Genomic DNA, 13,235 nt, shown 5'->3' with positions numbered 1-13,235 from the left:
AATATAATAAAAATATTAAAATCTAAAATATTGAAAAAACAGTTTTATTACTTATTTATTACAACTTTATGTATTTCATTCTATATATTATATATTATAAATATATTATATATATAAATATATATAATGTAATATATAAATATATTATATATTATATATATATTATATATTAATTATATATATTATAAAACAAATTATTTTTTTTTATAAAATCATAATATCAAATTAAGTTGTTTATAAAAATATTTAACTTTTACCTAAATTTTTTGTACAAAATTAATATAATTAATATTTCTATAAAATTTCAAGTATTTTAACTTTAGATAGTGCATCCCGTTTGAATTATTTTAAAATATTATACATATATAAATAATAATTTTATATTTAATTTAATTTCTAATTTATTTAAAAATATTCTTGTTAGAAAAATTAAAAATATTAATATTTATTAAATCTCAATCTTATTTAATATCTCAAACTAATTTTTTAAATATAATTAATTTACTTAAATTACTTAAATAAATAAATAAAATATTTAATAAAAATGAGCAATAAACTTTCATAAAATAAAAAAAATAAATTGTTACATGATAATTTTAGTATTATATATTCTTTATTAATAGAAAACTAAGAAATTAACATAATTTACAAAATTTTATTATTTAAATCAATATTGACGTAATGCACCACGTCTAATTGCTGGTTGTCGATTTGGTGGTGTTATTGATATATCTAAATAATCACCAATTGTAAACCTATAATTAAAATGTTAAAAATTAAAATTTTTAATCTCAAAACTAATTAGTCTTGAACTAATTTTAATTAAAAAAAAATACTTTATATACCTTGCTTGGGCAAGTGTTTTGTTATCATCTGCACCTTTTTGTCCTGAGCAAGTCACACCAATTTCTCGCATACGATATCCAGAATTTCGTAATTCTGGTGTTACTAATGAAAAATCAAAATATGTTCCTTTACTTCTAGCATCTGGATTTACTTCTTTAACTAATCCTGTAATTTCTCTTAAAGTTGCATCCATCCTATATGTTGAATAAACATTACTTGAAAGTTTTTAAATGTTTGTTTTATTTCTGTATAAATTATAAAATGAGAATAAATATATGGTTATAAATATTAAAATGTAAAACATTTTACCATGTATATATTTGTAATTCATTTGAAGGAACATTTCCTCTACTGTATTCCATTATATTATGATGTCTGCCTGTATTGCAAAATACTCTCAATAAAAGTGGACATGTCTAAAAATTTATTAGAAAAATATATATAAAAATATGCAAATATATTAATAACAAAAATTAAGTAATTAATCTTTTTAAAATCTAAAAGTATTAATTCTTTATCGATATTTCTAGAAAATTTTTAATGTTTCTTCTTACTTTTTCTCTATCTATCGGTTTTTCTGGTAATTGCTTTTCATCTACAACCATAGATTCTATTGCTGATGTCATATTTATTATAAAAATTATTTTATTAGAATACAAATAATAGCAATTACAATTATATATACTTTTAAATAAACTTTTAAATAATCTTTGAAATTTTATATCACACTTGTATATGCTTCATATACAATTGCTTACAATGCCCTCTACTGAAAAAATGAGTTACATATATAAAACGTATTAATCATAGATTAAATGTCATATTTAGATATAAGAATTTAATATAATTCTTAAAAATCAATTCTATAAATCAACTTAAACATTAAACAAATATCTTATAATATATATTTTTTATGTATATATTTTATTTAAATAATATATATAAATAATAATTATGTATATAATATATGATATGATATTATAACATTTAATAATAACATTATATAAAATTACAATTTTACTAATTCAACTTTAGTTTGATATATTCAAAATTTAGAATTTTTAAATAATTAGAATTTTTTAATAATTTAGAATTAATTTTTGGAATTTATTCAGTTTAAAAGTTATATTTAATATTTAAATCGAAATATAATTTCATGCTTATGAATTTCATGGTTAGTGTTTGGAGACCATAAATTAAATTATAATTATGTTTTAAGATTATGCTATATGCAATGAACATTCTAATGTACTTCTAGATGTTGCTTGAATTTTGATTTTCTGGAGTTTTTGGGATTGATTCAATCAATTTACATTAGAGAAGTGAGATATACGAATTGATTGATTTCATCTATTATAAATTAACAAAGAAATTGGACGGATCTATTTTATTAGTAAAAATTGACTAACGAAAAATTACTCCCAATTATAATTCCCTAATTATCGGAAATTATAATTACTTTTAATAACAATTATATCCTTGAATGATTGTGAAAAATTTGCGTGTATTTTCAAGCAAAACATTTTCTAAAAATCATAATAATAAGTATAAGATTTTTGTTAATTTTTTCATGTATTGACATTTATTTTCATACATCTAATATTATTAATACTTATTTGAAATTTTTTTTGATAATTTAATTAATTAATTAATTTAATTTTATAATTTTTTTATAAATTAAATATTTATTTATTATTAATTCATTAAATTTTTTTAAATTTTATTTAAACATAAATAAATAATAAATAAATAATAAAATAAATAAACAAAAAATAAATAAAAAAATAATTATAACACATAAACAATACAAAATATAAACAAATTTATATAAAAAATAATTATTTTATTATCATCATTTATTATTTGTTATAATTTACATTACATTATTATATTTTTTTTTACATTTTTAATATGTACATTTTGTATTACATTTAGTATTTAAATTAGTAAATTTTTTTTTATGTGGAAAAATTAATTTGTTGAAAATATTTGTTTAAAGTCACGGAATTTAGATATATAAATAGATATATATATATATCTGTATTTTTTTATAATTTAATTTTCCTTGAAATTGGTTCATCATTTATTCTATTTTTTAAAATATTATTAATTTAAAAAAACTTTTTTAAAGTACATTTTCATATTTTATATTTAATATTCATATAACAAGTATTAATAAAAAAATAATATAAAAAACAATTAAATATTTACAATTAAATAGTGTTATGTATTTTTTACATATTTTAAAATATTTCAATAAACATATTGTTATATATATATAAAAATGATAAATCATATATAAAATTATTATCATTTTATATATAAAATGATAAATCATTTTTTAATAAATATTCATATAATATTCATTGTGTGATCATATTTATTTTAGCAAAATAATATAATAACAATTTTTAAATCATTTTCAATAATGTAATAAAAAAATATTTCAAATAAAAGTTGATCTGTTTTGAATCAATTAAAAACTATAAATACTTAAAATTTTTAAAGCTGTTTTTTAAAAAAAATTAAAGTCGTCTTAATTTTTTTTAAATAATGCATTTTTATTTTGCATAAATAATATATATAATGCATTTTGATTTCATTGTAATTAAAGATAATTGGTGCCAAGATAAGTTCAATAATCTATATTATTTATAAAATTATTAAATAATTATATTCCATTTTAATAATGCATATGGATGACATCAATCTGTATGTCAATCTATATATTTTCTATATAAATCTGCATCATGTAAATTTGATTATATATATATATCATGATATATAAACAATATAATTAATCTTTTTAAAATTTGAAAAAATTCTGATATATATTTAGAGATATACTTCTTCTAAAAATCATTTGTGCTAAACTAATATCTTTAAAATACATTTAATAATAATACAAATATTATTACAAAAATTAAATATATGTTGCTAATACCAATAAAGTAAGTATCAATGAAATGTAATGAAATCACATAAACATTTTTTTCTTGAATGAGAGGCAAGATTAATAAGTAATTTTATTTTATTTAATTATATTTTTAAATATTATAAACTCAAAATTATTAAACTTGATTTTAATATGTTATTAAAGCCATCATTTTGAATAATTTTTTCCTATATATCTAATCGGCAATCAACTTTAATTTTTGAATTACAAAAGATTTTTAGCATTATAGCATTAAATTTAATATTTGTGAACTAATTTGCATCAATGCGTGCAGTAACACATTTTATCACACTTCATACATATGTTTTTATGCTATTCATAAGGTATTAATATATTCATGAAGTCACATTTGAAACGTTGATTTTGAAATTTCAAAATAAATGAAAAAATTAATTAGGAATATTAAGATTTATTTATTATAAGCATTGAGATAGAGACAAAGCAAGACAATAGTGTGAAATAGTCATATCATACTATCACCATATAATTTCTATATATTTATTTGTAATAAAACTATTAATAAAATATATTGCATTTCTTTAAATCAAATAACAACTTTTATAAACACATCTTTTATAATTATAATATTTTGTGAAAACTATATAAATGTATTATATATATTAACTATAATTATATATATCTATATAATATATATAATATATAATATATCTATAATATATATATCTATAATTATGTAATATATTATTAATTTATATTATATATATTATATAAAATATATAAAATTTACATTATCTAATATTTATTATATAATATTTATTAATTATTAAAATGTATTTTTATTTTTTGGAATTTTAAAATTATATATATTTCATATATAAATATGAAAATAAAATTAAGTAATTTAATAAACATACAATTATATTATAAAATTATCAATGCAATAATTTATTAAAAATAATTATAAATATGATTTATATAAAATATTTTTTGCATAAATCATTCTGAATCTGAATCAAATTGATTATTAATGTCAAAGTCATCATTATCTACTTCTTTAATTATTAAGGATTTCAATTTTAATAATAAATCTTCTTTAGATATACAATTATTTGTATTTTTTTTCTCTTTTTCTTCATTCATATCTTCTTTTCCATTTTTTGTTATATTGTTATATTTATCTTTTTTATTTATAGCTGAAAATAATATCAATATATATATATATAATATATACATAATATATATATTAAAATACAATATTATATTATAATTAAAACATTACAATTTATATAGCGCATGAATGTTCTTCGTTTTCGTTCAGATAGTCTTTTAAATAAGTTCTGCAATTGTGTATCTAATTTCATAATTTCCGTTTTATTAAATTCTTCTTTAACAATATTATTTTCATTACCACATTTTGGACATACATTATATTGTGTAGCACAAGTTAAACACATATTATGATAAGCATGTTTTATTGTTTTCTGTTCACATTTGACACATTTTGCAGCTCTTTTTAATGGTTTATATTTTTTATATTTAATTTTCCACTCAATTATTTTTTTACATCTTTCACAAACATGTGCAACTTGAATACTATTAATACATTTTGTTTGATTTGATTTGTCATGTAAATCATTTTTAAAAGCAATTTGGTTTTGATATTTTTGTGGTCTTGATCGATTGGAATTTCCTTTTTGCGTACTCATATTTTTACTCGTTTAAATAACTTTCAATCTATAAAATATATTATTATTACTTTTTACAGTTTTTATATATCTTAAATAATGATATTATAATATTAAAATATTTTAAAGTATGATGCAATTCATAAGTCATTATAATTTTACTATATGTATTAATATATAATTTTTACTATATTTATAAATATATAATTTTTAGATATATATACAACTCATATAAACTACATTAATATTTTTTTTACTTGAACACATGATATAACTTTGTTATACTATTGATAAATGTAACCTTAAAATGGTTTGCGACGCCATTTAATGATAAGTACATTTTTATATGTACAGTAAAATTTCTGTTCTCATCATCACATATTCATACAATTTAAGATTCATTGGAAATAGTAAAAAGCACTAATATTTATAATAATAATGAATAATAAAAAAATATCACATAATTTAATTAAATATAATGAAATAATGAAAAAATAAAATATAATCATTAATATTATAATAATGTTTTGCTAAAAAATTACTAGAACATTTCATTATTATTGATTAAAAAAAATCTTTATTACAGAATTTTCATTAATGTAAAGTAAGTTTATATATATAATTAAAAAATTATTTTTAAAAATTGTTATTATTATTAAATTATAATGTTAGAAATCAAAATTATAAGAGTGAAATAACTTTATCTCCATTATACGATTATGACATATTGTCAAATTCTATTTATCTTTTATCTAACTTAAAATAATAATACTTGCTTATAAATAAATTATAATTTAATAATTAAATTAATAAATAATCGATATTTTTATATAACAATTTCTGTATTTTGATTTTAAGAATCTTCCAAAAGATATCTTACGAATATGAAAGTATAACAAAAATGTATATAAGAAATAGAACTATTGATTATTATTGATATTAGAGCATATTAATATTGTATTATATTTATTATAATTTATATTTGTTTATACTTGAGAATAATATATTGTATCATCATAAATTTCAAGTATGATTTCATAAATATATTTTGATATGATTTATTCAATATTTAGGTTATATTAACAAAATGTGATAATAATAAAGATGTGAAAAATAGAAAAAGTTTTCCGTATTTTTGATTTTTTTTTTATATACATATTTAGTACAAGTATTATGCACAATCATTTTGGATTTCGTTACATTTTTCATTGTTTTTTGATTTTGAACCACCATTTGATTTTTTGAATCTTTGATTTTTGAATAAAATGAATTATTAATGTTAATAAAATTTATTGCATTTTTAATAAACATGATTGAAATTGTTTGTAAGCTATTTATTATTTCTGAAGTAGATTATATTTAAATGCGTTTGAGACAAACATAAATCGTTTATAAAAAAAACAAAAAACATTATTTTCCATTATACTAAATATAAATATATTTGATGCTTTTATAAAATGCTATTTATAAAGATTTCTATATTATTCTATAGATTTATTCTATATTTCTATATTTAGTATGTTGTTTTGTATTTTTATGGTATATATAAATTTGATCTTATAATCCTATACGATTTTTATTTTTATATTATGATATTTATATTTATATCAGATAAATAATATCAGTAACATGTCAATTTTGAAGATTTATATTTCAGAACAAGTTCAAATAATATTTTAATATTGACTACAATCATATGTATTAAAAAATATAAGTTTCAAGTTAAAAATTAAGAAATTAAGAAATTAATAATTTTGTCTTGTTTAATGATAGTGAAAAATCATATAAGTAACAGCATGATTTATCTTTCGTAATATCTTTTAATATTTCTTATGGAAAATTAAAATGGAACACTTTATATATAATATATCTAATAGTAAGTTTTTTTATTTAAATAAATACAATTAGAAAAAATTTTTAAATAATTTATTTAATTTATTTATAAAAAATAAATCTATATTATTCAAATACAATAAATTTCATAAATGATTTTTTATGAAATCAAGATATTAAGAAATATAAAATATAGTAACAAAATATAATATATTTTTAAATCATTGTGTAAAATTTCATTTTTAAAAATAATTCATATTTCAGTTAAATTAAAAAAATTAATTTTCATTCACAATTTTAAAGAATATTCTTCAATTTTTTCTATATTTTTTATATTTAAAATTAGATTTTCTAACCTAAAAATTATATTATTATATCTAAAATATTACATTTTTTTATATTTTTTTAAATGTTATTTAATATTAACAAAGGAGATTATAATTTACTATATTATGTTCTATATATATTTGTATATATTATAAAATAAATTTGTAAACATTATAAAATATATATTTCATTTAAGAAATATTTGAAATATTTATTTATATTTTTATTTGCAGTTTTTTTATTTAAATATAATGTTTTTATTCTTAGTTTTAATTATCATTAAATATTATTTTATTTTTTAACTTTAAAGTAAATTTGAATTTATACTTGAAATCGTAATAAAACTAAATATTTTTATATAACTTTTTAATATAACTTATAATATCAAAATATTTATTGTGTATATATTTTTTTATAAAGAAATTTAAAATAATTGTGTTTATTATATTATTTAATTTTTAAAAAGTTATTTCTAATTTTTAAAAATTATTTCTTATCAAGATTTATGCATAGATTGATTATAATTTTGTTAACATGCCAATATGGTGTATATTTTTAAAAATACATTATACATATATATTTCTTGATTTGTATAATGTTATCTTCTATTGAAACAATTATTTAGATCTTAATTATAAAGTGAATGATAGTCATATTAATATTAAATTAATAATAATGAATATAATGATAATATAATGAGTTTATATTACATTTTGTTTAGGTTATTTTGATTTATTTAATATTTGAGGTTATATTATCTTGAATATTTAACTGATTCAAATTAATGAGTTTTTAGTATAATTTTTTAATACTTATAAAAATAATATTAATAATACATTAATGTATTTGATTTGATTTTGTGAAGATAAATTTTCTATATGGCATTGGTGCAATATACTTATGAAGAAATTTATATTTTCTATCAATAATGATTGGTATATAAATACATAACAGTGAACATCATGTCTTCTACAAGAAATGAGGTAATTGTATATACATATATTTTATATAAAAGATTGTTCTTATATTATTAATTTTTATAATTTAACTTATTTTATATTTTATATTATGATATGTTTAAATAATAGAAGTTTTTATCAGTTTATATAAATATTAAATTTAAAATTAGTAAATGTATTATATAGCATGTTATTTCATATATATTTCATATAACGTTATTCAAAATTGAAAACATAAATACTTATTTGTATGTTAATTCAATATAATATTTATTCTAATTTAATCTCAATATTATTGCAATATTAATTTTATTATATTGCATTATTATTGCAATATATCAATTAATGCAATATTATTTTGCATTGTTATGATAACAAAATATGCGATAACTATGGTTTATTTATAGTAATAAAATTTTTAATATTATAATATATATATATTTGATATCGTAACTAAGAAAAAATAGCAAAAAAATACTTTAAAAATTTACATCAAGATTTAATTTTGTTATAATACAATAATTTAATCTTTTTTTTTTCATATAAATGTAGAAATGCAATACAATACATAGTATACAATATTTATACATTTTTTTTATTTAATATAATGTCATTATACACAAAAATATACTTCTATTATTTTATATATTGAAATATTTACTTATGTTGATTGTTAATTTAAAACAAAATTAATTTAATAGAAAATTCTAAAATTTTTTTTATTTATAAAATATATTTTAGAGGAAAAGATTATAATCTTAATGATAAATTGGAATCTTCCAATAAAATTAATATGGAATTGATATTTATAATTTCACACAAGAATATATTTGTAAGAAAAAGAAAAAAAAAATGTTATGAGACTAAAAATATAAATAATCAATATAAATATAAGAGAATAAAGGTTTCAAAGGTTTTAATCTTTTATAATAGTTTGAATATTTTGTAAAATTAAAAAGTTTTTTTTTCTAATTCTTTTTTAATATTAATTTTTTTAATTTTTTCAATTATATATATTATATATTATTGTGATATTTTTTATTTGATAATATATTTATTATTAAATTACTTATTATTATAAGAAATTTTATAAAATTTTTTAATTGATTATAAATATGAAAAAATTTAGAACTAATATGCAATTCTCTATATGAGAATAATCTATTAATTCATATTATTTAAATAAATGTATTTTATCATTTCTTAGATATAAATATATATATATTTAGATATATTTTAAAAAATATTATTTTTTTATTATTATTATTATTAGTATGCATAAATGATTGTTATATTTATAATTTTTGGAAATAATTTATATAATAATATAAATATAAATATATATTGATAATAATAAAAATAATAGTATTAATATAATAAATTTATTAAAAATTATTCATCTATATATAATGCAAAGAAAAATTGAAAGAAAATTGGGTTCACAAAAATTAGGATTTCATATTACTCGTACAATAATTGTTGAGTATGAAAATATTCCTTTAATAAAGAAATAAATAAATTCTAATTAAATGTTTTTGTTTTTATTTTTATTTTAAATTTTTAAATATAAAAATGAAAAATGTATGAAAATTCAATTAAATAAAATTAAATTTAATTTAAATAAAATAAAATTAAATTAAATTCAAATTTAAATTATTTAATGCATTAATTTTATAAAAATTAGAAAAAACGAATATGATTTTTATATTATCAAATCAATTTTATATTATTATTCTTTTTGATTATTTAGAAAAGTATTATCATTGATTCTAATGATTTTTGGATATTTAATATTGGATTTTATAGAAAATAAGATTTTGAATAACTTTTTCCTATATTTTTCCTATATATAATCGATTTTAATTTTTAAGATGTTTGAAAAAAAATTCTTATTATAGATATGTTTTTATCATACTATGTGAGTATTTCATTATAAATTAATATCATTATACTAATATTTATGCATAGCAAGCTTAAATTCTCTGATTTGAGAGAAAATAAAAAAAATACATTAGAATGATTAATGTTACAAAACAAATAAGAAATTGACAGCTATTATTATAAAATTGTATATTATAAAAATATTAATAACACTGTGATGATTTCTATATATTTAGTTCATATTCTATATGAAATATCTAAACTTGATATGTTAATTATGCATTAAGATTTGCTTTTTTCATGTAATGTTTTATCATTATTTATAATTCAGAAAGAAGTAGCTTTTTGATTAATTCAGCTGTTTTATATATTGTAGTTTGCCATCATGATATGTTTATATTAATAGAAAATGTATTTTATTTATTTTATTTATTTATAATAAATTTAATTTATAATAATAAAAAAAACAGGCTCATGTACATAATCACATAATCATCAAATTATATATAAATAAAATTTATATAAATAAAATTTTATTTTTTTGCAAATATCTCAAAAATTAAGATCGAACAGCGAATATGTATTAAAAAAAATTATTTGGATTATTAAAATTATTAAAAAAAATTCTTATCTTTTACAACATATTCAAAAATTATTAAAATCAATGAGGAAACTCTTTTTCTAGATAATTATTCTTTTTTTTAATTTTAATGCTTTTATATTCTTGTAAAAATAGATTGCTATATACATATCAATGAATGTAAATTAAAATTTCTAAATTTTATTTACAGAATCATAAATTTTGTAATAAATATTATTACAAAATCATTAATTTAATTACGGAAATATAGAATAAATGATAGATGAAATATTTTATTAAGAAATTTGAAAAAAAATTTATTTGAAACATTTTATATTTTATTTGTTTTTTAAATATTAAAATATATCTGATAATGTAACGATATAATAGATTTGTGAAAAAAATAAATTTATGCAAATAAAATATATATATATTTCTATATGAAAAAAAAATAAATAAAATGTTTGAAAATGCTTCATTAAAATTAAAAAAAGTGAAAAATCATGAATGTGCAGAATTATTAACATTTATTTGATATATTTAGAAATGTTTTTTGTAAAATTAAAAATTTTCTTAAAAATTCATACAATTTTATTTTTTTAATTTAATTTATCTTATATAATTTATATATTATAATATTTTAATTATATATTAAAATTTATATAATATAATTTATATATTATATTATGAAAAAATAAATTAATATCTTATATTCTATGATATATTTGATTCTAGTCATTTTTAAATAAATTTGGATAGAATTATATTTCTGAATTAAATTATTTCTTCTTTTAAAATGAAATTTTATTCATATTAAAATTTTTAATATCATTTTTTAAAATAATTTCATTCATATGAAAAAATTGAAGATTGGGAAATCATTTGTATTTATGAAATTCGAATTCGAAATTATATAATTAATCTATAATTATTCTTTATGTATTAACTTTTTCTCAAAATTTTCAAAATTTTCAATTTTCACTCAAAATTGATAATATTTTGTTTTTTCTTTTTTTTTTAAATAGTAATTTATTTTATTAGGAATTAAAAGTTTAACAAATTTTGTTTCCTGAAATTTTTCAAATTCGAATTTAGTTAGCCAATAATAATAATAATTATAATTTTGATTTATAAAAAATTAAATTTTTATATTTTATTTCTTTTTTATATAATTTATTGAATGTAAAAATAAATGTTTATTATAATGAAATTTCAATAATTAAGATGAATTTAATTAAGATATCTAAACAAATTCAATTGAATTATTATTAAATAAAAATAAGCTTATATTATCACAAATTATCTAATTTATTCTAATTACATTTATTTTAAGAATTTTGAATTACAAAAATAAATTTCGAAATTCAAGAAGCTAAAATTTATTGATTTTTGAAGAATTTTAAACTTTTAACTTTCGAGTACTTCATCTTTAGAAGAATTTATTATTTATAATAATATCTTATTAACTATCGTATAATCAAAATTTAATTAATTATTTAAGAAAATTTTATTAATTATTTAAGAAAATAGATCTTTTAAAAATTAGTTTTTTTTTTTTGATTTGGTAATTATTCGAAATTTTGATGATTTTTAAATATGATATAGAAATCAACATTTTTATATATATATACATATATATATATATATGTATATATTGAATTCTATCTATACATGCACGCTCTTAACAAAAAAATTTTTGAGTAATCTATTCATTATATATATTTTGGATGCCACTCACTATGATATCTTTATAGAAACAATAGAAAAACAGTTACAGAATATTAATGTAATACATTACCAAGAACGTACATATTAAAAATTTTTTATTAATATTTTGGAAGCTAATAAAGATCCAAAACTAAAATTTTATATTCAATTTTTATATACTTTTATATACTTTTCCTTTTCTTCTCTCTCTTTTTCTCCCCCTTCTTCTTCCGTCTTCCCTTTCATTTCTCAAAATTTTAGTTTATTTTGTCATATATTCGAAAAAAATTTTGTTTTCTATAGCATATCCAAAAATTATCAAAATTGATGAGGATCTCTTTATTTCGAATAATTAATTTTGATTTTGTTAATTTCATTAGTTTATGAAAAACAAGAGAAGATGATATCTTATGAGTGAGGTAGAAAAAAATTTATATTTTTTTAAGTTATATATATATTTTAAGTTTCTAAGGATATATATACACATATTTTAAAAATTA

General features: G+C 15.2%; 3 protein-coding genes across 9 annotated transcripts in view; 1 reads left to right on the top strand and 2 right to left on the bottom strand.

The window, feature by feature from the left end:
* Positions 1 to 594: 594 nt before the first annotated feature.
* On the bottom strand, positions 595 to 1,594 carry LOC122713676 (histone deacetylase complex subunit SAP18). Its single transcript, XM_043934355.1, has 4 exons — positions 1,401 to 1,594; positions 1,156 to 1,262; positions 846 to 1,040; positions 595 to 755 (listed from the first exon to the last, which is right to left on the bottom strand). Exons 1-4 carry the CDS (start codon positions 1,470 to 1,472, stop codon positions 668 to 670), a joined length of 462 nt encoding a protein of 153 aa, XP_043790290.1. The 5' UTR covers positions 1,473 to 1,594; the 3' UTR covers positions 595 to 667.
* Positions 1,595 to 4,693: 3,099 nt separating this feature from the next.
* Positions 4,694 to 8,462, bottom strand: LOC122713675 (uncharacterized protein C9orf85 homolog). 5 transcript variants are annotated; one of them, XM_043934353.1, is made up of 3 exons: positions 8,445 to 8,462; positions 5,043 to 5,497; positions 4,694 to 4,956 (listed from the first exon to the last, which is right to left on the bottom strand). In XM_043934353.1, the coding sequence occupies exons 2-3, from the start codon at positions 5,467 to 5,469 to the stop codon at positions 4,760 to 4,762; spliced, it is 624 nt and encodes a 207-aa protein (XP_043790288.1). In that variant the 5' UTR covers positions 5,470 to 5,497; positions 8,445 to 8,462; the 3' UTR covers positions 4,694 to 4,759. The 5 variants fall into 5 exon arrangements, with proteins under 5 accessions (XP_043790288.1, XP_043790286.1, XP_043790289.1 ...); XM_043934351.1 differs by lacking the exon at positions 8,445 to 8,462 and adding an exon at positions 6,225 to 6,328; XM_043934354.1 differs by lacking the exon at positions 8,445 to 8,462 and adding an exon at positions 5,787 to 5,801.
* Positions 6,034 to 13,235, top strand: part of LOC122713674 (KICSTOR complex protein SZT2-like) — a 92,905-nt gene continuing 85,703 nt past the window's right edge. The window contains exons 1-2 of one of the 3 annotated variants that reach the window (XM_043934348.1): positions 6,034 to 6,052; positions 8,474 to 8,591. In XM_043934348.1, the coding sequence (XP_043790283.1) occupies positions 8,571 to 8,591 (21 nt within the window). In that variant the 5' untranslated portion in view covers positions 6,034 to 6,052; positions 8,474 to 8,570. Of the gene's footprint in view, positions 6,053 to 7,282; positions 7,325 to 8,026; positions 8,046 to 8,473; positions 8,592 to 13,235 lie in introns of those variants that run through there. The other 2 variants (XM_043934345.1, XM_043934346.1) reach the window with 2 other exon arrangements.

Source organism: Apis laboriosa, unplaced genomic scaffold, assembly GCF_014066325.1.
Source record: "Apis laboriosa isolate Shangri-la unplaced genomic scaffold, ASM1406632v1 scaffold262_cov140, whole genome shotgun sequence".
In the NCBI taxonomy this organism is placed as follows: Eukaryota; Metazoa; Arthropoda; class Insecta; order Hymenoptera; family Apidae; genus Apis; species Apis laboriosa.
This window is presented reverse-complemented; position numbering and strand designations above follow the sequence as displayed.

Bases quoted from the DNA above. Each gene is read 5' to 3' on its own strand.
- LOC122713676 (XM_043934355.1), bottom strand. From the start codon at position 1,472: ATGACATCAGCAATAGAATCTATGGTTGTAGATGAAAAGCAATTACCA. The intron at 1,263-1,400 runs GTAAGAAGAAAC...ATAAATTTTTAG, and splicing joins AACCGATAGATAGAGAAAAA to ACATGTCCACTTTTATTGAG. The intron at 756-845 runs GTATATAAAGTA...TTTTAATTATAG, and splicing joins AAAACACTTGCCCAAGCAAG to GTTTACAATTGGTGATTATT.
- LOC122713675 (XM_043934353.1), bottom strand. From the start codon at position 5,469: ATGAGTACGCAAAAAGGAAATTCCAATCGATCAAGACCACAAAAATAT. The intron at 4,957-5,042 runs GTAATGTTTTAA...TATTATTTTCAG, and splicing joins ATTCATGCGCTATATAAATT to CTATAAATAAAAAAGATAAA.